This window comes from Syngnathus typhle, linkage group LG6 (genome assembly GCF_033458585.1).
Source record: "Syngnathus typhle isolate RoL2023-S1 ecotype Sweden linkage group LG6, RoL_Styp_1.0, whole genome shotgun sequence".
NCBI lineage: Eukaryota > Metazoa > Chordata > Actinopteri > Syngnathiformes > Syngnathidae > Syngnathus > Syngnathus typhle.
In genome coordinates, this window is record NC_083743.1 from 535,788 (window position 1) to 560,664 (window position 24,877).

General features: G+C 47.0%; 2 protein-coding genes and 2 long non-coding RNA genes across 11 annotated transcripts; 2 read left to right on the top strand and 2 right to left on the bottom strand.

Moving 5' to 3' along the window:
• Window positions 1-1,342: 1,342 nt before the first annotated feature.
• Window positions 1,343-17,217, bottom strand: LOC133155271 (beta-1,3-glucosyltransferase-like). Of its 7 annotated transcripts, XM_061280458.1 has the most exons (16): window positions 16,835-16,922; window positions 16,692-16,743; window positions 14,334-14,377; window positions 10,701-10,743; window positions 8,167-8,276; window positions 7,925-8,001; window positions 7,562-7,673; window positions 6,308-6,444; window positions 6,173-6,236; window positions 5,872-6,003; window positions 5,492-5,561; window positions 5,142-5,255; window positions 2,962-3,061; window positions 2,587-2,706; window positions 2,012-2,156; window positions 1,343-1,661 (listed from the first exon to the last, which is right to left on the bottom strand). In XM_061280458.1, exons 3-16 carry the CDS (start codon window positions 14,370-14,372, stop codon window positions 1,491-1,493), a joined length of 1,434 nt encoding a protein of 477 aa, XP_061136442.1. In that variant the 5' UTR covers window positions 14,373-14,377; window positions 16,692-16,743; window positions 16,835-16,922; the 3' UTR covers window positions 1,343-1,490. The 7 variants fall into 7 exon arrangements, with proteins under 7 accessions (XP_061136442.1, XP_061136439.1, XP_061136441.1 ...); XM_061280455.1 differs by lacking the exon at window positions 8,167-8,276 and having other exon boundaries at window positions 16,835-17,217; XM_061280457.1 differs by lacking the exon at window positions 16,692-16,743 and having other exon boundaries at window positions 16,835-17,026.
• Window positions 14,983-19,491, top strand: LOC133155282 (uncharacterized). The gene is made up of 2 exons (XR_009714651.1): window positions 14,983-16,181; window positions 17,117-19,491. It is a non-coding gene; the product is annotated as an uncharacterized LOC133155282 (long non-coding RNA).
• Window positions 19,140-22,458, bottom strand: LOC133155281 (uncharacterized). Its single transcript, XR_009714650.1, has 2 exons — window positions 22,318-22,458; window positions 19,140-19,350 (listed from the first exon to the last, which is right to left on the bottom strand). It is a non-coding gene; the product is annotated as an uncharacterized LOC133155281 (long non-coding RNA).
• Window positions 21,974-24,761, top strand: LOC133155279 (high mobility group-T protein-like). 2 transcript variants are annotated; one of them, XM_061280474.1, is made up of 5 exons: window positions 21,974-22,179; window positions 23,110-23,267; window positions 23,425-23,570; window positions 23,786-23,960; window positions 24,184-24,761. In XM_061280474.1, the coding sequence occupies exons 2-5, from the start codon at window positions 23,121-23,123 to the stop codon at window positions 24,322-24,324; spliced, it is 609 nt and encodes a 202-aa protein (XP_061136458.1). In that variant the 5' UTR covers window positions 21,974-22,179; window positions 23,110-23,120; the 3' UTR covers window positions 24,325-24,761. The 2 variants fall into 2 exon arrangements, with proteins under 2 accessions (XP_061136458.1, XP_061136457.1); XM_061280473.1 differs by lacking the exon at window positions 21,974-22,179 and adding an exon at window positions 22,467-22,609.
• The last annotated feature ends 116 nt before the right edge of the window (window positions 24,762-24,877 follow it).

Sequence of the window (24,877 nt, forward strand, 5' to 3'; positions counted from 1 at the left end):
AAACTTGAAGTGTTACCGCGTTGGATATGTCTAATCCTGCTTGATATTGCATTAACTGACTCCTGCAAAGCGTCATCCCGAGAGTATTTGATTATGTGAAGGTCAATCAATTCGTTCTGGCATTATTGCATGCAGTGATATCCGCCAAGCTATTAAGTGGAAGAATAAGCATTGACTTTTCTTGTGTGTTTTGCGTCACTTTGCCTCGCCTACTGCTGTCAATCTCACATATCAGGCATTTGTCCTGGATTTTTTCTTTTTTTTTTTTTTAAAACTCCATCCATGGTTTATTGCAATAATATTACATACAATCAGGACATTTGCACAAGCAACACGAGTAACAAATAAATGTACGAAACTACTTTTTGCTGGTGTAGGAGTCTTAAGTACTTTTTATCTGCACTATTTTACTTTGTGAAAGCTCTCTTGAAATCCTAATTTAAAATTTGATCTAACCCTTACCTGACCCCGAGCCTGACACCCACAGTATTAAATATAAAATAGTAAAGAGGATGAAAAAAGTAAGCTTTCACTTGAGAACAGAAGCATCTGCCAGTCTTTTCAGATAAATTAATGATAGCAAGCCCAGAGGTGAGAGGAAGAAAAAAAAAAAAAAGAGACTTGACTGTTCCATCACTGTGCAGCAATGTGGATCCACCATTTTAGATTTGTCGATTTATTTCCTGTCTCGAATCTTTTGGAGGACTTGATCCAGCTAGAAATGTACGTAATATTTAATATATATATATTCAATATTTGAAATGTCACCCAGTCAGAGGAAACAGAATAAGGTAATAACTACACTCGAGTTTCTCACAACTCGATCGTGTTTTATTTCAGCAGTAATCAAAAAGAAGTAATTTGCGCCTCGTTAAAATCCACCTCTTAAGGCCTCCCTGCTGCAATTTGCTTTGCGCGTTTGCGCTCTGCCTCTTTTATTCCGGCTGAGTGGGCACTAATGAACCCGGAAAGTAATGCCTCGCTTTTATTATTACGCCTGGAGAGTCCTTGCACCCCCCCCCCCCCCTCCTCTTTCACAGCACATGACAAGCAGATGTTTGGGCGCTGGAGTTGTGCGATAATGCCTGTGAGATTTAGCGCTTTAATTCCCAGCTGTGTCATCGCTTCTCACGGCCACCAAACGAGCGAGTCGACTCGAGGGACAAACAAAGAATTTGTCAAAAGATACATTGTAGCGTGTGTTTGCCATCCTGTAATTGTGTGCTGAAATGTCATACAGTGATGCTAAATATAACCTGAAGTCATTTTCCCAGACGAGCGAGCGCACACGCATCAAAGTCATATGTATGCGTTCAAAGATTACTCATGCAGGCAAGCGGGATTAAAAAGCACATACATTTTATTTAAAAATAGATTTGAGAACATTGCCCGTGAGTTTCCATCTGATACTGAACATATATAAATATTGGCAAGACGCAAGCTCATAGCACACCCACGGCATCGTTGCTTGACCTTTTTTTTTTTTTATTTCACAGCTCCGTCTTGATGCTCTCATTGGCATCGAGCGCGGCCGGGCTTTTACGGCGGCCGTCCCTCAGCCATTGGTTAAAGACCACTACGGGGTCGCTGTTCCAATGTTTGTGGAAAGAAATGGGAACCTGGTGAGCAAGTAAGTCCGCTGAATAGTCCTCCGGCCGGGCCTTGGTTAGAAAAGACACAATCCAAACAAAGACGGCTTTTGTAATCACTTTTAAGGTTGCTAATTGCAATAATCTGCTGGAGGGATGCCAAAAGTTATTTAAAGTCTCCTAAGCACTAAAATGTGATACTTCATTAAAAAATGTATATATATTTTTTAATTAATTATATTTCTCTATAAATACATACATACATTAATTGATTAAAATGGCTGCCCGGAATGCAATTTGTGTTTTTGCTGTTATTGTTTTTGACACCCCCGCCCCAACCCTAAACCTAGCACCCCCCAAAACCCTAACCCTAACCCCCCACCCCCCAATCTGTACACAAAAAGCCTTTCTTGGTCGGTCACCTGATGGAAAAGCGGACTGTGCGTGGCGGGAACGTCGAGAGCGTTGAGGCACATTCCCAGCACCATGTCGTCGGGAGCGTCGTCGCTGTAACATTTGCAGCCGCTTTGCAGGAGCCGCGCCACCGCTTCCCTGCTGAACACCATGCTGCACAAAAGAATCATAATCAGTGAAAAGGAAACGTGAAAGTGTATTTTTAGCAGCCGTGCTTCGGCGCACTTGGCTCCAAAATAGGCTACGGGTGCTGTTGACGACTCGAGTCTGAATTTTGGTGTGGTGGCAACAACATGGAAGAGATTTGCTTTCTTCCCAAAGGGGACAAATTAAATCCTCGGCGCGTGCCCGTTGATGCTTACGCTGAACGTTTACGAGAAGCATCACAACTCGAGCGGGACGATTACGATGCGCTGGCATTTCAAATCTTGCTGCAAACCGAAATGCGTCGCTTGCAAAGGGAGAATTTCCCGCCGCCGGCTGAGGGGCGTTTTTGAAGCGAGCGGTAGCGGGTTATGTTGAAACGACAGATAACGGGATTTGCGCGATAGCTCCGGCGGGGGCGCGTGTCGGCAGAGCTTACCCGCCGCCTCCCGTGATGTAGCTGTAGCCTCCCTGGCCGAGGCCGTAGCCGTAGCGCTCGCCCAGATACACGGCTTCCCGCGGCTGGTAGCAGCTGAGCAACGATCGCAGTCTGGGGAGGCTGACACACACACACACACACAACTCATCATGATAAGTCCACAAATTCCTAACACACACACACACATAGCCACACAAACGAATCATCCACAGGTGCGGGAATACGTGCGGTCCCTCAGGCTGTACCGCACAAGTCCAGCATTCCACATGAAGAAGCAACTCGACGAACAGAACGTGAAGGCCGCCGACATTTTAAAAGCTTTTTTTTTTTTTTGAACATCTGTCACAGTATCGGAATACGAAGCGTTTGCACAACCTGATCAGCGTGTCGTCGTCCACAACGAGGAGCCACTCGGTGTCGGGGACGGCGCCGCTGACGAATCTTTTGAGGATGGCGAACGTTTTCCCGCAGTGACCTGCAAAGGCAAGTCGTCATTTTGGAGATGATTTCATTTGGAAAGGACGGGACGGGAGTGGGCTGAGCGCGCTGAAGGAACAAAGACTGACTTCAGAAAAAGGGACAAGTAAGTCAAAACTAGTTTGAGGACCAAACTGCAAGCGAGAAACGGTTCGAAAAACGTGAAGAGCTATTTAGAATTACAAAGTCGGAAAGGAACGGGCCAGTTCAGATCTGTGAAAACCAGTTTACGACCAGGGCAGTGCTCACTTCCAACAGGAATTGCAACTAAGACCGGGCAGGCGGGCACGCACGCCATCTTTGTCCTCATCGGGGCTGAGCGGAAAATCCCCGGTGGCAAGACGAGAATAAGCCGCATGGCTGGATTATTTATTATGGGGTAGGCAAGGTGTTGTTTTGTGTCTCAGCTGGCGACTGAATACACAATAAGAGCAGACACCTTGAACCGCTGACAGGGAGGAAATCAAAAGCTCATCTTTTTGTATTTTTAGGGGGGGGGGGGGGATGCTCCGCGCCGAGCCCAGCTTTTTTCCGAGTCGGGGCGGCTCGCTTTGAGTGACGTTCGGGGCTGGTGGGAAGAGCGAGCGCTTCCTCGTTGAGGCGCCTGCCGTTGGCTGACATCAAAACGCCAGCGTTGGCCGGGATGTTATTTTCGCGAGAACACGGCGACACTCGGGGCATTCTCGGCAGGTAGTCAAGACGCAAATGTGACATTCCTCATTTGCCGACGCTTCGTAGCGGAAGCTCTAGGTTGGCTGCTGACAATAGGTCGCGCCTTCTTGATTCAAAGGCAACCACTGTAAAATGTACAAAGTCTACATGAACTCGTTCACTGCCATTGACGACTATAGACGTCAAAGATCCATTTTAACTGGACTGGCAGTGAACGAGTGAATAACACGCATAGCAAAGCACCAGTGTTTATCAATAAACTCGACCACAGTGATTTTCTTTGTTGTTTTTTTTCCCTCCCTGATGTTCTGCTTCTACGCTGCTGAATTATGCATCAAAGCACTTGCGCCCGTCCGTCCATCATTCGGCTCAGTTCACATCTGTTGACCTCCGCTTGACATGGACGCACTTTCACGTGCCAGCGCATTAATGCGCGGCGTGCCAGCCAAAGAGAAATAAATTCGGTAAGGAATAAAAAGCGACAGGCGAGCGGCGAGGCGAAGATGGCTGGTGACTGCCGGGCGTCATTAGCATAACGCCGCGGGTTGTCGCGGCAAAAAGAAACAGACAGGAGGAAATGATGCATGTCCGTTTGCTTTGAACTCACTTGTTTGTTTTTTCCTCGCTCCCAAGGACAAGTCATCTCCTCTCTATTTGGTATTTCTTATTAATTAACATCGACCGACGTGAAATTACATGTCAATGAAAGGATTGGCATGGGTAGAAACGGGAAAAAAAAGGTTAGTTTTGAATCCAGTTTAATCTTGGCTGCAACAACCAATCAATAAGATAAAAATGGAATGTTGGCAACGATGCATTAAAAAAAAAAAGTCATTTTTTTTTTAACCCCCCCCAAATTCTTGGGAATTCTCAGGAATACGTTTTTAACATGTATTAATTCAATGCCCCTCTTTTGCAAGTGCCATGGAGTGTTGAGAAGATGTACAAAGTGTTTTGATTTGTGGAGCGGTCGGCAAAACTCGAAAAGAGAGCTTGTACACAGCGGAGCGGGTCTCCTACGCGCTTCGCAGTCCGCCGCGGTCTGACGAGCAGCGTCTCAAATGGACTCGGATGCCTCGTTACGCCTGCCCGGCGTCACGGATGGAAAACTACCCATCTTTGCTCCTTTCAAAGCGACTCCGAAGCCCCACGCTTCATCCCTTTTGAATGCAACACCACAAGTCTAAGGCCGTCTTTTCGACGCCGATAGCGATCGGCTGTCTGGGATCATTTGGCTCCGAGTTGCCGGTAGCCTCCAGCGAGCGCCGGGCACGCCGTTCTGTAGCAACTTTATGCAAGTGACACAGCAAAAATGGGAAGTTTAGGACACTCAGGAGGGGAGGAACACAATTTTTTTTGTAGCCCGTGGCTAACTAGCTAGTTTCCATTCCACCGACTGCGCTCACCTCTCTCGGTGTTGGCGACTCCCAAATCGATGGTGGGTATGGAAGCGTCGGCGTGGTCGCTGTAATACTCCAGGTAGACGGCGTCCCTCTCCCAAGTCTTCTTGATGACGGGCACTGTGTTGCATTGGAAGATAATCGCTTAATAAATAGCTACAACTCACAAATGGCAAGGAAAAAAAACAAAACAGATGACATTTAGACAAGAGGGGATGGAAAATTGATTTGACATTTATAGCAGCGCCTGGCTGCAGCTGGAAATAAAAGCTTTTCACGGCAGTGCCAATCAAGCTTCTGCATTATTAGGTTGAGCGGAACAAAAGGGAGCAAACCTTCAGCAAAGCGACACTCACCTCGTTCTTTGTGAAACTTCTTGCATGTTTTCACGGCGACAAAGATGTTGTCCTGACGTACCGGCTCACCCTTTTTTGTGGAAAAAAAACAAAGACTTGTCAAGGACGCAGAAGGCAAGTTGAGCTTTTTGTTTTTTTCAGGTTGTTGTGATGTCAATGAAAACTAGCTATTGTTGTTGCACTTTCCAGAGAAGAAAATGGGAAAAAAATCAAACACATCAAAGTGACAGATACACAAAGACAAACAAACAAAGCGTGTCACACCGAGGCTAAGGCAGGCGACACCTCGCCGGTCTGCTGCCAGATTGGGTCTTCTTGTGTGCCCATCGTGTCGGGTTTTTGTTTACCTGGCAACTTTTGCTGGCGCGACAAATACTCACGCAAGGGGGGGGCTCGGGGAGCAACGCGGTGGCGCAAAACTTGGCACTCGGGGAGTCCTCGAGCTCCGTGCACAGCTCGGGCACGGCGGTCAAACGAGGACCGTTCCCGTTGTCCCAAATGTACAAGGCCACCTGCCGGGACACACGTGACTTGAGTTGTTTTTTTTAAATTATTGTTACTGCACATTTGATACAGAAACATACTACGGATTTCATGTTGACGTATTTTTTTGATATTTTTTGATTTTTTCAGTCATGGTAATACTGCACTATCATCAGAAGACAGAAGAACAAGACACACTTCGTGTTTCAGGTCGATGGTGAAGTCCGATTTCAGTGGCTCCTCTCGGACTTTGTTGGCGAGCCTTGGAAAAAAAACAACAACTTTGTGATCTTTGAGAATCTTCAAACACAACATTGACATGCGCTCACTCACCGGACTAGCAGGGGGACGCTTAAGGCCCAGGCGGCAGCAAAGTCGGGGTATTTGAAGACGGGCGGGTTCTCGGCAAAGGCGTAGTGATGAATGATGGTCGACTCGTCGTCGTGGAGCGGCTTCCCCAGGAACCATTCCTGATTAAAAGCACTTCTTGGTAAATCGCCCAAAAGACTGCCAACGTCCAATAAGAGCCGCATTTGACTGAAGCAAAAAATAAATAAATATAAATAAATAAATAAATAAAATCCATCCATTTTCTGAAGAAATGAAAATAAAAATGAATTAACTCAATATCTTTCTTTCACCACTAAACGAGGAGAAAATAAAAATATGAAAAACCAAAGTTGTGGCTGACCTGTCACGACCTGTGACGACCCTATGTTCTACGTTACCATGGTTTCTGTTGGCGTCGCCCCTCCCCTCCTGTTTTACCTCAATCACAGTCACCTGCCTCTTGTTACTTGTCTTGTATTTAAGTTCGGTCCGCCCCTCACTTCCTGTTGGGCGCTTCAACACATCCATGCGACAGTGGGGCATAGGAGTGCGGTGACCCCGAGCAGACAGCCGACCACATCAGCAACACCTGCCCCCTAAAAAGACCACCCTCGGAGGCCGGCGTGGCTCCACGACACCACGTTGGAGGTCTGACGGTACAGGAAAGAGAGAGAGACTTCCCTGTCGGATCGTTGATGTCTTGATGTCGTTCTTGATTCTTCTGGTTCCTGTCTTTGCCAGTTCTGTTTTGGTTAGCCAGTCGGTCCGTTAAGTTATGTCAGTTTGCCGGTTCTGTTAGTTTGTTCCCCTTATCCTCGTTTCCAACTATCTTTCCCCTTCAATAAACCCTGGTCCATATATGTTTTTTTTTTTCTTTTTTTCTGTTTCTTTAGTATGAGTTAGAGGGCGATTGAAACAATCCAGGAAGTGTCTGTGTATCCACCACATTTGCACACCCCTACTCAAACGCTGAGCGCTACAAGTTTTGCTCAACGTTCGACCCACATTGCCAGGAAAAAAAAAAAAGGGAAAAAAGAAGGAAAAAGATCAAATTGATACCACCACACAGGAGCCTTTTTAATTAGCACGACGACGGCGGCAGAGGCGGCGACACGACTGCCACGTCTGTCGAGGCGAGCAGATGGCGGAGTCCCTAATTGAGAAGATGCTTTGTACCTGACGACGCTTGCTTGCCTTTTTTTTTTCTTCTCTCTCTTTCAGAAAGACAGAAGGAAAAAGTTTGAAGAGACGGCTTACTTTTTTCTCGTCAAACTTGGCGAGCGCTTCGACGAGCCTCGTCGTCTTTACGCCGGTCTCCTCTTCCAGGAACACCATCCACGAGGAATTCTTGCCAAAGGTACGAGACAAACTGGGGACGCAGAGAAATACAGTTTGAAAAGCAACTTTTTTTTTTTTTTGATGCATCTCGTATTCCCTCTGGCCACTTGGAACAAGAAAAAAAAAATGGAATTCATGCGAGAAGCTCACCCTAATTTTTCTCCAACAAATCCTCAAAGCGATATCATATTCTCGAGAGAATAAGAACCAGCGGGAGGATAATCTCAAATTGTGGGCGAGGCAAAACTCAATGAGCAAAATTCCTTCCCCCATTGAACTCACTAAGGCAGCAGAGGAAGGATGCTCCAGTCTCCCTCATTGTCGGATAAAGTGTGAAGGAGCAAAACCGCCGGCGGTTTCTGCAAGACAACAACGTAAACAACTTTACATTAGCGTAATGTTTCTTTTTTTGTTTTCTTTTTCTTTCCAGGATGTGATGATGATGAAGACGCTCCCAGCATTACATTCATAAACACACCAAAGATGAAACCGAGCTAACTTGATCGAACCAGCGCGAATCTTACCACGGACTGAGCGTGCGCCTGCTGGAGCAAATCCTCTCGCCGTTTTTCAGCGAGCCTGGCGTGGAAAGAGTTGCTCTGACTTTGGATGACAAACACCATCTGCTGAAGATCTGCCCCACACAAAAAGGCCCCAAACGTCAGGTACCGTGCGTGTGTCATGGCCTCCTCATGCCATCAAACATTTTATTGGCCGACACGGCAATCGCACGCTTGTGTTGTAAGATGACTGAACAGCTGCTGCACGCGTGTCATCATCTCGCCCCCGTCTGGTCCAAATAATCATTGGCGTGTCATAACCACCCACTCGTATGGACCAAAGCACTCCAAGCGATCGTGTCTCGCCGCTCACAATTGACTCCAACCTCCAATGATCTGCTTGCCGTTTTCATTTTTAGTCACTCGGACAAGCGCACAGGCCAGAGACGGACACATTTTGGTTGGAAGAAGGCTGCGCGAGAGGTCGGGGGGGTCTTTGCGTTTATTTGGGCAGCCAATATCATCCGTCACTATTGCAGACATTTAAAGGGATGTCACATGAAGATAAATGGCGGTGGGGCGAGCCGGCCGCTTTAATGGCGACATCAGAGCCGGAGCGGCGGGCGGAGCACTCGTCTGTGAGGCGAATGTCATCGCCGTGGTGAAAAGAACCAGATTATATCAGCGGGGAACACATTCCCTTTATGTTCCGTGGCGTCCAGATTGATGTCGCTGCTTCCTGTCAGAGTGAAAATTGCAAAAAAAAGCCTCTAAGATTTTGTCGAATAAAATGGGAGGTTAGCGCCGTGAACAAAGAGCGAAATATTTCGGAGTGCGACAGATGGCCATTGCTTTTTCCACTTTTGACGTCTCAGTTTGTCCTCGTCTCGACAGGCGGCTCTCACGAGTCGGGAAACGTCGGCGGCAGCTCGGAAGAAATTGCACGCAACACATTTGCCGGCGTTTGCAGAGAAGAGGCTCATCAATTGTTATTTCCGCCTTTTGGACTCATTTGGCTCTTAAATGAGCGGCGCTGCACATCGGCAACATCAACACTTTAATCTAATCATAGTGTACTTGAAGATAGGATCCGCACGAGATAAGTTCAACTTGGAAAAAAGGAAAAAAAACTCAGCTAGAGCAGGATTTTCATCTGCAACGTTTAATCGACTTGGATGTAATGAAACTACTCTTGGTAGAAAAGGCTCAAGGCGACGACCTCCTTTGCAAAAACACAAAATCAAAGTTCAGCTATCCCAGGTCCACAGCTCGTCACTCACAACAAAGACCCGATCGATCCCCTGACAAAGCGTCCGAGCTTAGAGAGCAAACCTGCAAACGTCCTTCTGCTTAGCTCGCTAAACGGTCCAGCGTGCACGTTTGTCCCAAAGCCCAGACTGACAGCCCAATCAGATAAACCATTTCCCAATCCATCATTGTGAAGATAAAATTGTGCCCTGTGCCTTGGGGCATGAAAAATAAAAAAGGGGGTGGGGGCTAATTAAGACGGAACGCGCGGGCAGGCTTTGGACTCACACTAATGGTTTTCGATTCATCATCAAATTGCAGGAGGAAGGGAAGATTGTGAAAATCAGCACCTGCCAGCGTCCGTCCGCTAGTGAATACTCAATGCGGCCGGCTTTGGCTGTCAAATACCACCGGAAACGGGCTCGCCGCCACCAATGGCGAATGTGCTCTCGTCCGTGCCAGGTTTGGGGTCATCGCTGGTGAAAAGTGATTAGTCACAAAAATTGTGCCGGAGTAGCCCTCAAGCTTTCATTCAGGTCACGAGGCAGCGTTTTGGTTTGGAGTTAAGAGATGAGACTTTCAGGTCACCTTGGAACAGATGTCCAACAGATTAAAAGGGGCTAGGCTAAAAAAACAAAAAAAAGAAGTCTTGGCTATTCCAGTGAGGAGTAGCACGAGGGGAACCTAAACCCGTGAGCTTCTGTTGTGGCCATGCCAGCCTGGAGGTCGGCCGGCCGACGCTGATTAAAAGGATCAAGGGCGCTAAAGTGAAATATGTTCCGCATCTGGAGATGGCCAGCAGCTGGGCTGGCCCAAATCAATAGTGACACTTGCCAAAGCGGGAAGGAGGGCGGCCGGGCGGGCAGTCGGCCAAGAGGCGCGACCCTCGGGCGCCGCTGTCAGTTCAGCGGAGCGGTGCGAAAATGAAGGTGTGCGCGACTCAATGGTCACTGTGACTCGTGCGGGCGTGGTGCCAAGGCTCAATCTCCAATATTCCAAATCGTATTTCATGGGAGAACACGGAAGAAAGAAAAGCATAAATGCAACGTCGAATTGTAGTTTCTGTCGTTGGCGCAAAGCTTGAGAAACAACAACAAGTCGATGTGGGATTTGCCAAATGTGACTCAGTCGGCATGGATGACTCAAGTCTGTATGTTTATTTAATAAGCAGCGCGAGTCTGCTGTTTTTTTACCATGCATTCATATTTATAGACGAGCATTTGTACTCGCTTAAAGCGTTATTGCAACACCGGCTGTCGTGTCGGCACTTTCCTCGATTTTGTTTGTTTCCTTTTTGTGATTAGACTCACCGAGTTGCCTGGCAGGGATCCCGTGCGCATCTTCTTCCAGTGTCTGAAAAGTAGAGAGAGAGAGACGTTTTTTCATTATTAAGTCTTGACAACAAAGAGCGAGGGTTGCACAACAACAACTCAAAGTTGAGAAAAAACTTGCATGTGGTCGCTTGCTTTGCAGCAAAACATCACAGACGCCACACGGGTAATTACCACCACGGAAGAACGGCGACAGGTTCGCCGCAATGCTAATTCCGCCGATAGCGCTCGAGATGACGAGGAAATCGATCGCAGGCCGAGCGCAGCTTTTTGAAGCCTTGTCTTTTGTGCCGGGAAAGCGGCGGAGTATTAATAGATAATGGGCAAGAATAAACATTTCAAAAAAAGAGAGGCTTCTTTTGATTCATGACGAGCCCCACCCAAGTGCAGTTAGCCAATAGTGTTGTTATGTGTGCCTCAAAGGGGCGTGGCCTGGCACGAAGCGTCAACAACGTGGCCTGTCAGCCTACGTGTGAGTGTCTGGGCGTGAGCTGTGACCTACAGCAGCTCCTTGAGAGTGTTTTCATGTTGTCTTTGGTGGTGCTACTAGACTGTTTTGACTTTTCCCCCCCCTACCAATGATGCACTGTACTGCAAAAATCCATTTTAAAAAAAGGTCACTCGGAAATCACTGGGGCGTGAAAAATGAACCGCAGTATAACGGCGGTTCACTGAATTACTACTGCCTGCATGACTGGCACGTTGCTCAAAGCACTTTGTCCTGCTTTGCGATTGTTCGAATGAAGCGCCACTGTAAACAATAATCTCTTGCCCACTAAATTGTCTTGTTGCTCCCTCGAAAAAAATCGAGTGTGATGGATTGCAAACTCCTTGATATTCCGCCTACATAACAAAATAAGTGTTATGTAAGCGATCAAGATGCCCTAAAAGCCCTTCGCTTTGGAAGCTCTTCACACATAAGCTCATGCCTTGCGCCACAATCCATCCCTGCGGACACACACTCACACACACACACGCGCACGGATTGCATATGTGTCAGGTCACATTAGCTTTGCGTGCGGTGATGGCGAGACCCACTCAAGGTTGCAGGTTTGCGAGACACCGCGGCAAAAAATCTCACACTCGACTCCGAACACTCAGTGGAATCAATGACTGTTGCATACATTAAAATACGGTCGAGTGCTAGCGATAGAAAAATAAAAATGGAAAGATTAGAGGATGAACTACAAGTGTCTGAAATTCCAAAGCTTTTTTTTTTTTTCTGTTGCAAGCGCAAACTGGACTTTTGAGTGCGATTCAAACGCTTCACCACTAGATGGTAGCAACAACTTTCCCAGTCGGTTTATGTGGTTAGCTTTGCGTATACGTTGTGGCATTTTTAAAAATGATTTCCAAGCATTCCTAGTCACATTTTGTCGACTCCAAAAATGTCATCACGACACCTAGATATTGATTTGAACGTTGGATGGATTCAACTGGGCGGTACGGATGTACTTTGGCGAGATGGTAACTTGTATTATTAGTCACACTCCATCACCGTAGCGGCTTTATTGCGCCATGTGTAATTACGCGCATCCCGTCAAGGTAAATTAAGGATGTAATTAAGTAGCGGGAGGCCGGAAGAGGGGCCGTAACCGTAGCAACAAGCACTCGACTGCCCACTGCGGGTCGCAGTAGGAAAATAATGAACTACTTCAATCTGAATGCACTATACTTGAACGCTTCATTGTTGAATTCTTTTAGAATATTTGAATATACGGATCGTAACATGGCGGCCAATCAGAAAAATGGGGCGACATCCTTCACTCGGACTGCATGCGGCCGTGGCTTTTATGAGCGCTCGGCTCAGCTGCCAGAAAACGCACCAGACTGGAGAAAATTGTTGACAGTGGTCTAAATCGTGTTGCCCCGGGCAACCGCTGGGTAGGAGAGGAGGGGGTGACTGTCACCGCACAGCCCTGCCGTGTGACTCTTTTGAAGCCGAAGCGCTCGGATGGCTGATGAGAGGCGGCCACAATGGCTCTGACTTTTAAGGTGGCCATCATTAAGCTGCTTAAGGACCTTTGGGTCAACTCAAGCATTCGATGCTGCGACATGCCGTGACGGAGGAAGAGCTGGCGAGTTGGCGGCGCATCGACACACCGTCCATGCAAATGATTTTGCCGGAAGAAGAGCAATAAACAAGGATTCCAAAATCATGATGCAGTTTTCCCATCACAGGCGCCTCACAATCTATGTCGGAGTCCAAACTTTGATTGCTTTTTGCTGGGAATCTTCTCCAAGCACCTGCGGGACCAAACGAGGAGCGAAGCATATCGGGATGAGACAGGAGCAGAGCAGGTGAGTATTTAACCAGATTATTTTTTCTCATGTCCGGCCGGTTGGAGTCGGGATCGTTTCCTCATCTCGTTTTTACCTCGTTTGATCGCGACCTTCAGCGAAACAACTCGGAGCCAAACAGTGATTAGATCAGACGCGCGCCGTTGCTTTGAGAAGATTAAAAGCAAAATAAATTTGCAACGTTTACAAAGCTAACAAGCCCGAGTAGTAATTAGAGCCCGAACACGAAGCCGTGCTGAGGACCTCTCGGAAATCACATTTATTATTATTCTGATTATTCATCCGCCAATTCACACTTTATCCAAAGCGACTCTTTGGACTGTGCTATTTTATTCAAGCTCTGCTTCCGCTTTGGGCCAGGACTAATCTGGAGCACTGGCATGACCCAAAAATGTGCATTCCTCCTTAATTTGTTAGTGTTGTCTTGTACTTGAGGGCGGGGTGCGAACAACCCTTCGCTTGTTGGTCCAGGTCCTGACAAATGCGCGACAAAAAATGACGACCTTCTTCCTGCTTCATGTCAAGGTACAAAGATGTCAGAGTTTCAGAGACCGCCACGTCTAGGAATAGATGTAGCATTAAAAAAAATGTAAACTTTTTTTTTGAGGACATCTGCACACATTCCTGTTCAAAAGACTCGACTCGAATCACAAAAGCGGCCACTCGAATCATATGACTCGAGTCGAGTCCCCAGTTGCTTGGTTGAAATTTCTCAAAGAGCCATCATGACTTTGCATTCATTAGCTTCACCTTGACTTTGACTAAGTCGAAACGCGCGGCGCGAGAAGTCTTTCCTGTTTCCGTATTTTCCCGCTGGCTTGGCATTCTTTTCTGTCTTTGAAAGAGAACCCGTGCGAGTCGGCCCGCTTTCGCTTTGACGACGCTTGTAAGCTGCTCTCTCATTCTGTCTTTGTTGAAATCTCACAATGCCACCTCTCCTCAAGCCATCTTTATATTTGGTTGAAAAGTTCATACAAAGGCAAACGAGATCCGAGAGGGCCGATTGGCATCCACGCCCGGCCCGGCCCAGCCGAGCCAGGCTGCAAGCAAAATGGCTCGCTGTCAACATTCTTGCGGCGCGCCCGAGAAGCAAAGCGTTCATTATTTATCACGCTGCAAAGTGCCAATGTGAGGGAAAAAAAAGCAGCTTTTTGATCCCAAAGCAGATCACTGGGCAATTAGCGAGGGGGGGTGGGGAACTTTTGTTTTCTCTCAGTAGGTAATTAAAGTCTTAAAAGCAAACAGGGGAGGAAGCGCGAGTAAGACTTGGTGCTTCACCTTGCCAGCAGATGAGCTGGAATGCTTGCTTACCTGCGAGGCTTCTTCGGAGCTGCCGGCCGCCAAGACCATGCGACCTGCGACGAGAAAAAAAAAAAAAAAAAAGCTTTTTAGACATTTTGCCCTTTCGGAAAATTTCAGAAACTCTCCTTCAAGGACAATCTCGTCCTTGAATTTCGAAGCCACACAAATGATTGTGAAAAGTCGAGAAGCGATATTTTGGGGAGTCGAAACGATCAACATAAATCTTTCCGGCGGAAACATTTTCGAGTGCGAGTCGTCTGCATCGTCATCCATCATAGTTTACAATTAGGCCGCCATGATCGGTTTCTTTCTGGTTAGGCCGGCATTGATTCGGGACCTGCATCTTCCGCGTCGAGAAATTCCCAAGAATCAATACGATAAAAAAAGAAAAAGTCACCGGTTATTAAATGAGGCACGACGCCGAGAGCGGTTGGCCACGATGGTGACCTCTATTAGCCGGCCACGCTGAGAAAGTACAAAAAGTGCTGCGCCAGCCGTTAGAAGACAACTCGGGAGCGTTGATGAAGACATAAAAGGCGCCATTCGCCGGGAACGACCGGCCTGCAGACGTTCATTATGCAGCCGCGTTCGGCATAAAAACAACGGACGGCAATATATGACATTGTTTTGTTTTCAAAGCCAGCCAGCGAGTGAGCAAGTGAGCGTGTGTGCGGTGGCTCAGCCAGATGTGATTCCTGGCGCTGAGGGGGAATCTCATCTATTTTTCAGAGCTCCCGTTTGGCTTCCAAAACCACTTTTGGTGAGCGCTTAAAACTGAGGTGAAGCCATGGACAGGTTGAAGAGCGCACACACACACGCCGATGACGGCGGGGCCGAGCATGGAGACAATCCAGACGTCGGAGCTTGATGGAAGGCGACGTTGGAGAAGGTGTAGCGTGGTAGCGGGGAAGCTAATTAACCACCGTCAGCGTTAAATGAGCCGATGATGGAGGGCGGCCCTCCCGCTGTGCCATGAGTCAGCATTTGAATTCTGAGCTGCGCGAAGAAGAAGACGGCGGCCTTCGAAACGGAACTTCTTTCAAGTGGATTTGCAGAGTAGCCCAGGCTTGTCAGGCACGTATTCCAACATTTTGATGAATGAGCGATTTCTTTGGAGCGACAGAAAAAAGGTAATTCAAGGGAGATGTTTTTTAGGGGGGGGGGTTTCCTGAAAAGAAGCAGACATTTTTAGGAAGCGCAATGTACGGCAGCTACGTTCCCTGTCGCCCTTCGGAATAATTATTGATCCTCTTTGCCGCATTCTTTCATAGCGGACGTAGAAACGGACTGAAGGAGATGAATGTTTGGCTGTGCAAAGATTCCAGCTTCTCAAATGGAAGCCGCATAAAAATCACTTTCCCTTTTCAAAATGTCACAGTTGGAACGTGGCCCCGATGTTTGTTGCTGCTGCTACTGCTGCTGCTTTTAATTCTGAGCTCAGCGTCCGCCCTCTCAAGCGCACATCAGGGAGGACACACACAGACACAAAAACACAGCAACAACATTCAACAGTAGCAGAACTGGCACGACTGGACGCGCACGAACATTCCTAACCTCTTCCTGCGTGCCGCCATTTATATTCTACACAGGCAAAGATGCCCTGAACCCGCTGAAACACATTTGTGGCGGACAAACAAGCTTTTGGCACAGGCGGGGCAGCGTCAGGCGGTCACGTGACCGCCGCCCGTATTGCGCACATGCCGTGTGGGGTGGCTTCATTAACGGGGCAAGCAATTTCTGGTTATTAAATCAAATGGGAGCGCGAGGCATGTGCCAGGAGATGCAATATGGACGACGCCGCCGTTTCCCCAAGCCAAGGAGCATATTTGAGATGAGGAAAAAGGTCATAGCACAAAAGTAGGTAAAGTATGCTGACAAAGTTCATATTTGCACTTGGTCGTGTTTCGCCTAATTGCAGAGTTTCTTTTTTTCTTTGCTGAGGTATTGGTTAAATCAAACATCAATGGGTGCAAATGAAAATGTATCCAAAAAATATGGAATGGATAAATAGCATTTTAATTCATTTGAATATCTATCTAAAACATCCCCGTTGTTTTTATTAAAACACAAAGCTGATTATCTTCCATGATACAGCAATTCATTCTTAAGCAATATTCTAATACTAGTGTATAGTGTCTAATAACTAGTGTATGTGCATGATGAATATTTGAGGTAAACAAATTCATAAACATGCATGAAATGGCACCACGTTCTTCCTGACATCACCAAGGAGTAACTATGCGCGTTTCAAAAAGTCAAAGGTCAACCCCCCCCCCCTCAAAGTATACAAAGGTACTTAAGTATTTGTACTCCGTTACTTGCCCCCACTGGCAGTTGTGTTGTTTTTTCTGACGTTCCAGTACTTACCCTGCAAACTTCCTCTGGAAGTTGACAGCGGCCACTTGTGTAAACGTCACGTCTTTTGTGATGAAAAAACAATAACAAAGCATTGTTGCAAAAAAAAAAAGAAATAAAAATAAAGTCAAAGTGAAGTGAGGGCGGCCACTCACCGAGGGAGAGCAACAGCAAGCCCGCGACGTGCCACTGGCACTGCTGGTCGCGAATCATTGTCGTTTCGGTTCGCCGAGGCCCAGGGACACCGGTTCCGGCCCCGCACGGGCAGCTCGGCGTGTCGGGGGCTATCTAAGCGCGGCCGCAAGGCACATACGACGCGGGCGTCGGAGCTCCGAGTACTTTGACGAGCAAACGGGGGAGTGAAGTGAGGAGCGAGGCAGAGTGCGAGTGGGAGCTCTCGCTCAGATTTTTCTCTCTCACTTCTCTCGTGGTGATAGGCGGCATCGTCACTCCACCAGCGCGGCTCAAGGGCGCCCTCTGGCAGGCCAGAAGAGACACTGCACCCAGAGTTGGCTCGATGCATCGATATTTGGGAAAATCAGCTCGTTTGCTTTGTCATTTTTGTTTTTAGTTAAACACGGATAAGGAAAATGGGTATTTCATTTTTTTTTAATTATTTGTATCCCTTTCATGAGCTGTAACCTTAATGTTAATGTGTCCCAATGATGCTTGAAGTTGTCACGTCCGTTCCAGAGCACGCTCGGCCTGCACTTCCCTCGGCCGCACCCCTTTCGTTACTGTAATGTTTGTCACCTGCTTCCTCTTGTTACCCTGTGTATTTAAGCCCTGCCCGTGTGCCTCTCCCGGTCCGTGTCTACTGTTCTGTTCCGGTCCGTGCCCAGTGTTCCTGTTCCTGTCGTCTGGTTTTCCCCCGGTCTGTCTGGACGCTCACGGTCAGAATTTTAACCTCTTGTCCAAGTGGACTTCTGTCTTTCTGTCGGTCAGTCGGTCTGTTTGCTGGCCGTTAGTCTCTATCCCGTCTGTGTCTTCGGTTCCCCACCTACCTCCCTTCCAACTCCCTTTCCCTTTCCTGGTTCAAGCTGCATTCCTGACCGAGGTTGCCTGGGGCTTTATGCAGCGGTCGCTTCTCCGGCCCTAATAAAAAAAAAAAATGAAAACAAGTGTACTATGTGTGTGATAGTTACGCTTTATAAATTCATTCATGCATTTATTCATCATCCAAAATGCCTATCTATTGCTATTCTCCGCATGTCAAAATGTATAAAGATTTTTGGGGGGCTGGGACGGATTAATGGCATTATAGTTCATTTCAACGCGGGAAATAAGGGAGCTCTGCATGCTTATTGTAGATATTGTGATTTACGGTCGCGTCAAACTGCACTGCATCATACTGAGAAGTGAAATTATTTTGGTCCCCCTATAGCACCACTCACAAATCACATCCATTTGAGACGGAGCGTGCTCATTAGCATTTTCAAAACTAATGAAAGCAGTCGCCGCGCACGGAAACCAATCGGGGAACGGTTGCTATTAGTTACCACTATGAAAAAGAAATACAAAATATAAAGCTCTTAATCATAGCGTAGTGTTAACATTACGATGTGTGAAGAGGAGGAGGAGGAGGAGGGGGAGGAAGATAAGGTGGAGATGCTAAAGTGGCGCTTTGAAAGGATCTCTGCGGGAGTAATGCAGACCTCTCGCGCTTTCCTGGCCTCATACGCGATGGCCTGTGCAAAATGCAATTTTGCACGCATTCCCCGTGACGCAATACGCTGTTATTTCCACATCTAATGGCAGTGTTTATCCCGCGCATACGCATCACTTCCTTCAGCCTCACTGCGTGGCGTGCAGACGTTCTGCACAAGGTTTGAGAACTGCACGTGGTAATGAAACCTTTGACAGCAAGTAACCATCAAAAACGTGCCTGAGCTTTAGTTAATATGCATGGACCTGACTCAAAGGGCCTTTGGAAAGTACAAAAAAAATACCACTCAAAGCTTGACCACATTTTGTAATGGAGAGCTATAAAACAAACCAAGGGATATGCACTTCTTTTTTTTTTTTTTTAACAACCTTGGCTCACTGTCCCTTAAATGGCACTTCCAAGTACACTTCCTCGTCTTCCAACCGATACGAAGTGAAGTGATCGTGTTTATTGGAACCCAAATCCCGCGGTCGCTGCAGATTTTCTCAGGCAACGCTCACCGTTGATGGCAAAGTGTCTACCCTCGGATAGGGCCATTTGAAAATATTTTTTCACATTTAGTTCCTGGCATGGCCAAGCTAAAGCTGTTTGCAGGCCCAGCTTTATGCCCATTAACTGCTTTGGAAAGGTTACACCATCTTATTATTAGCCAATAAAATCCCATCATTTTGTGCTGGCCTTTTCCTACCTCCAGCCGCGGCTTCCAATAAAAGAGACACACGCTCATAACCACAGTTAACAAGACAGTGGACAAAATGATGGCATAAAAATGATGAAAGGAGTGAGGCTAAACATTGAAGATTTCATTTGTCTTTATTTCCATGCCTCCTTTTTTTTCCAGTCTGAACTGGTTTTGTCCAGTTTGAACAATGCTCATGGTGCAAGCAGATTGGGAGATGCAAGACCGCAGCAGGAGGCGGTTTACTTCAGTAAACAACTAAGGCTCAGGTTCAGGAGTGTCCACATGTCCCGGATGTCGATCTCGGGGTTTACATGTGGTGACAGCTGAAACAGACCAACACAGAAAAAATCATCTCATTTAATCCAACAATGACCAATAAAGTGAACGAGGAGCACACTTTTGGGACAATGGTGTCCAGTTCTGCGGCACAATAAAAGTTGGTCTTATAAAAAAAAAAAAAAAAACTTAACGATGCCACATCGAGCTGCCAGGAGGAAGGAAGGAAAGTACACCCTGGTGGCCTCTCGGAAGGAGGCGACTGGCCTGACTGGATTTATTCATTTATTTCTTACTTAAGGTCTCAAATAACTGGCAAGAAACGGGAAAAATGTTTTCAATGTTAGTAAGTCCTAAGAAAAAGTGTAGCCTCAAAAGTGACCTCTGCAAAACTTTCTGTAAAAGCTACCCACTAAACTGTCCCCATCGCACATTGCGAGGCTCAACGAGTTCATCTTATATACCGTGTTGACCTTCGTTTCATAAAACCATATCAGAAGATTGTGGTTCTCATCGCCGGGTCGCAATTTCCACTAGAAGCGCTCTCTGCTCTCTTTTTTTTCCCCCTCTAAATGGGCCTCTGCGCTCAGCGTGTCACCATCGGCGGTAATGAAAGGAATCACGAGAAGGCGCCTGACTGGATGGTGCAGTGTTTGCAAGGACTTCATTTCCCCTCTCAAGTGTCCTCCTATCGATTGCAAAGCCATAAAAGGAGGTTCACCTTGACAGAACGGCGTCACGTCAAATGCGCGGGCTTGATTCATTTTGCTGGACCAAGTCGTCTCCGCTGCGCTTGGGAAGCCGAACGGTACCCATTAAAATTGGAGCTGCGGCCAAAACATTCCTCCTATGCTTTAGTTCATGCTTTCATGTGCTCTACTGATTTCGCAATGTCGATTTTCATAATGTAAACGCAATGAGAGATGGCGTCAAATATCACATCACAACTTGATATTTTGCTCCAAGTTGTGTAGCTTGCGATGTAGAGAACATGCTGGATGTGGTGCTAACCCAATCCGAGCTCGGGGGACCTTCTCACAAGCCCCTTCCTGATGCCGGGAAGCCGCGGCCTTACCGCGAGTTGATTTCAGCGCAGTTGATTTCGACTCGCTAAGGGTGACGACAGAGGAAGCCAATTTGTCTCCTTGAAATCAATCACATGCAAGTCATTTATGTGTCCTCGTAAAAACTTCAGTGCAGAAATAAAAACGTGGCAATATTTGGTGCCATAAGATCTGGTTGCTTGTTGATGAGGCACGATGGTCCTGCAGCTGCAGTTGCAACGAAACTTGGAGTTAATGGGGGGCACGGAAATGCAAATCATTTAGTTACGACTCGGCCTCCCTAAACAGACGGAAAAACACGGAATGAAGAAAATCTTCCATTGTGTGAGGTTCAAGTTAAGAAGTGGGTTTGTTCTGTCACCATATGCAAATGTTGGGTGGAGAGGGGCGCCCTATCAACTGTGCCCTGAAGCGCCACATTAGCTCGGGCTGGCCCTGCTATCACAGTTCCTTAGCAACCGCTCCGTCATCAACGACAGTTCCCAATCGACCTTGGATGACAAACGCATATAAACAATTTAAACTCTACTTAAAGATCTTCAGGTCTTCTTGATAGGGTTCGATTAAGAATAGATTTTCCCACCCTCATTTCCCACTTCTTACTCGAGCATGATGGAAAATATTGCCAATACTGCTTGAAGCTGTGAAATGTGCCGATATGGGCACTTTGAAGGTAAGCTTCCACATTACTACTGTGGTGCGGTGCACCTTAAAGGAGATAAGGTTGACATTTCAAAGGATCACGTTCAATTCTCTTGAGGAGACTTCCAAGCTGGAGCCCGAGAGCCCCATCGAAGGCGACTAAATTCCGGGCCGCCTCTCCGCGACCTTCCCTCTTCAGCTCCCAGATGCCATGATTCTGTGAGACTGGTGCGAGAACAGAAAGGTCGTGCCTGGTTATTGGGTTGCCCATTTCTACACCAAGCCCAGTCAAGCAATTTCATTTTTTAATTCATTAATCACACAATGTTCTGTAATTAACCGTGACCAAAACTTCTTGCCTACAAGGTTTGCCCACAAGACCTTTGACCTTTTTAGATTTGCCGAAGAACATAACATTTGCAGATTTTTTTCCATTATTCTTTCAACTTTATTTTGGGAACTTGTTTGTTTTCAGGATCAAAGCCATTGGGACAATAAAACCCAAGTTAGACCGTTTATTGTAGCTAAAATTGCCTTAGCACGTGTATGATTATTATTTTTTTTGCATGAAAAAACATTTAAAGTGATATTGATGGCTAATATTTGATTTAGCACATTCCTGTTCTACATTTGTGTCTAATTGACAGCCATTGAAATCTGAAGTTAATTGACTAGTTACTTTGTACAATGAATGAATCTTTACTTCGAACATGATTTAAAGAATAAAAAGAATAAAAAACAAACAATATATATATCACTGTCCATTTTCTCATTTACTCAGGTAACGATAGATAGGGAGGACTACTTTTTTGTTTGACTTGACTCCTATGATTCTCTCTTTAATCGCCAATTTGTGGCGCCGCTCTATCTCCACTTGTGCATCTTGCACGCTCGCAGTCGCGGTATTCTCCGTTCGTTCGAGTTTAGCGCCACGGCGTCCCGCAGCCAGCTCCAGACCAGCAGCCAACCGTCCCACCGGTTCAAGTGGCCGCTTGCCCAATTAGACACTCGCGGGGGGCTCGGCTGTAGCCAATGTCCGCCGGCCACAGGGCTGCCGACAATCAGGATAAACACGCGAGGGGAGCATCATCATCATCCTCATCCTCATTGCGCACTCACATCGCGCTTTTTGTCCCATTGTCTGAGACGACAGACACGCGCACGCACCAGGTAAGCCTTTGCTTGTCGCCAACTTGTTGGGCGTTTCTGTGCAGCGTGGAGCGCAGCCTCGACTGTGGAGCGCGTTGCCTGTACCCGTGCGCTTGTGTCGAGGTGTGAGGGCGAGAAAAAAAAAAAGGGTGAACTTACTTGAATGACAGCGATAGGCAAGGATGCTAGCATAGGGAGTCTGTCGAATGGGTGTCTCGTTTTGGGAAAGGCGAAAAACGCTTAAAAGGGGAGTGGGTCCATTTCCATAGCGTGGGGTGACGGCTGACTCCTCCCAATGTCAGCACACACACTCACGGCGTGGGTCAGCGTAACGTCCGCACTTGTGTCAACGGAGCGCTAACCTCCGAGAGCTAGCCTGCTACGTTAGCTTAGCCTAGCATAGCATCGTCTCGTTGTAGCGTGCTAGAAAAGCCCATACCTGGTAGAGAAGGTGATTTTCGAAAATATGCTATTGTCACCATTAATGCCTCTTCAGTATGACACTTTTTCCGAGCTTGGCGCCGGTATGTGACGAGCGAGGAGGGCCTACGGCTTACTCTTAGCCGTCGGCCCCAGCTCAGCCACCTGAAATGGTTAGCTCGCTGTCGGTGTGCTAACAAACTGGAGGACACAAAGCCATCGCTAAGGGCGGAGCTAATGCTAATGTATTCATTGACAACTTTCACCTGACGCTAAAATAGCCCTCGTATATGTTATTACGGTTACTGGAAAGCACAAGTTAGGTTTAAATTCTGATTTAATCCGCAATCAAGGTGGTGGGACTGCAGATCATCAGCCACTTTTGCTTTGTCCTCCCTCCAGCCCCATTAAACAGACAGACAAAGAAAGCCCCTAGTCATACATTTGCATATTGCCTGTGCTTCTCCATTGTGTTGTATTTACATTCTTTCTTAAAATAAAAATGTCTCATCTAATCTCTCGTATGTGCAGCATAAGACAAAATGGGGAAGGATCCAAAGAAGCCAAGGGGCAAAATGTCCTCTTATGCCTACTTTGTGCAAACGTGCCGAGAGGAGCACAAGAAGAAGCACCCTGAGGCAAGCGTCAACTTTGCCGAGTTCTCCAAGAAATGCTCTGAGCGATGGAAGGTAAGCGAGAGATGACCAATTCTTGACGGGAAGGCTTTCGAACTCCATTTCGGGGGCCACAGTGCATTCCTCACAGTGCAATATGGGGACTAATGTGACAATTATTTAAAAAAAAATTAAAAAGGCCTGCTATATTGTGTATTTGCTTTTGTTCAAGACCATGTCCCCGAAAGAGAAAGGCAAATTTGAGGACATGGCTAAGATGGACAAGGTGCGCTATGAGGCCGAGATGAAGAACTACATCCCCCCCAAGGGACAGAAGATGAAGCGCTTCAAGGACCCCAATGCCCCCAAGAGACCGCCGTGAGTACACCTTCCATTGACCTCAAATAAACCAACTCAGTGGACTAGTGGTAGAGTGTCCGCCCTGAGACTGCAAGGTTGTGGGTTCAAACCCCGGCCGGGTCATACCAAAGACTATAAAAATGGGACCAATTGCCTCCCTGCTTGGCACTCAGCATTAAGGGTTGGAATTGGGGGGTTAGATCACCAATGGTTAACAATACGTGTGCCAACAGGTCGGCCTTCTTCCTGTTCTGCGCCGACCTCCGCCCGAAGGTGAAAGGCGAGCACCCGGGCCTGTCCATCGGCGACACGGCCAAGAAGCTGGGAGAGATGTGGAACGGCTTGTCCACGGAGGAAAAGCAGCCCTACGAGAAGAAGGGGGCCAAGCTGAAGGAGAAGTACGACAAGGTAATGTCACATTGCGGTTATGAGGGTGTGCACACTTGCGCAACCAACCTATTTCATTGTTTAGGATTTACTTTATTTTTATTAATGGTTCACATTAATCGGATACGTTTTGAAATGTTCTGTCGTATTTGTTAACATCACAAAAATGTGGGATTTTAGTGGGGGTGTAGACTTTTGCATGCACTGAGTTGATGGAAATAATTTTGTCTCGGTGTCGCCGTAGGATATCGTGGCCTATCGCACAAAGGGCAAAGTGGCGCCCGTGGCGGTGGCGGCGGCAGCAGCGGCGATGGACGATGACGACGAGGAAGACGAGGAAGAGGAGGGAGATGACGATGAAGACGAGGAGGAGGACGATGAGTAGGCGAGGGAGGGGTGAGGGACCTGAATTTTTGTCGATGCCATATAACCAACCACAATGTATTCAAGCCACCATGTTGACGTTCAGATGGAACATGTGAATATTTAATGTTTTTAAGATGTACTGTACAGTGTTAAGGAAAGAAAAAAAAACAACCACATACATATCTTCCCTTTTGGGGGACTTTTCTTGTGCTCGTTTTTCTCCCCTGCCAGCAGGACAGTATTAAGTCGCTCTAGGTGTTCCTTCTCACTCGGAAATGTGATTTCCCGCTTTTGATTGTATGGTACTGTTTTTATTTTGAAAAGTCTTCTTTTCCATGTGCCATCCTCCTTGTAAGTATTATGTTTGAAAACCACTCGAATATCAACAAAGTGCAGCTGTCGACATTCAAGAATGTCCTATCGTAAAATAAATGTTTTTCTGTTCTTTTTTAAGAAGTCATTCTTTTGCTCACTGTGCTGGTGGCAACATTTTCACTCTTGCAAAGTTTGCGGCTCTGGAGATAAAAAAAGTCTGTTGGATTAAAAGGAGGATTGTGTAAACTGAAGATATA

Bases quoted from the DNA above. Each gene is read 5' to 3' on its own strand.
- LOC133155271 (XM_061280455.1), bottom strand. From the start codon at position 17,202: ATGCATCGAGCCAACTCTGGGTGCAGTGTCTCTTCTGGCCTGCCAGAG. The intron at 14,378-16,691 runs GTAAGTACTGGA...TTCTCGTCGCAG, and splicing joins TTCCAGAGGAAGTTTGCAGG to GTCGCATGGTCTTGGCGGCC. The intron at 6,004-6,172 runs GTGTGTCTTGTT...GTGTCCCGGCAG, and splicing joins CCATCGACCTGAAACACGAA to GTGGCCTTGTACATTTGGGA.
- LOC133155279 (XM_061280474.1), top strand. From the start codon at position 23,121: ATGGGGAAGGATCCAAAGAAGCCAAGGGGCAAAATGTCCTCTTATGCC. The intron at 23,268-23,424 runs GTAAGCGAGAGA...CTTTTGTTCAAG, and splicing joins AATGCTCTGAGCGATGGAAG to ACCATGTCCCCGAAAGAGAA. The intron at 23,961-24,183 runs GTAATGTCACAT...GTGTCGCCGTAG, and splicing joins TGAAGGAGAAGTACGACAAG to GATATCGTGGCCTATCGCAC.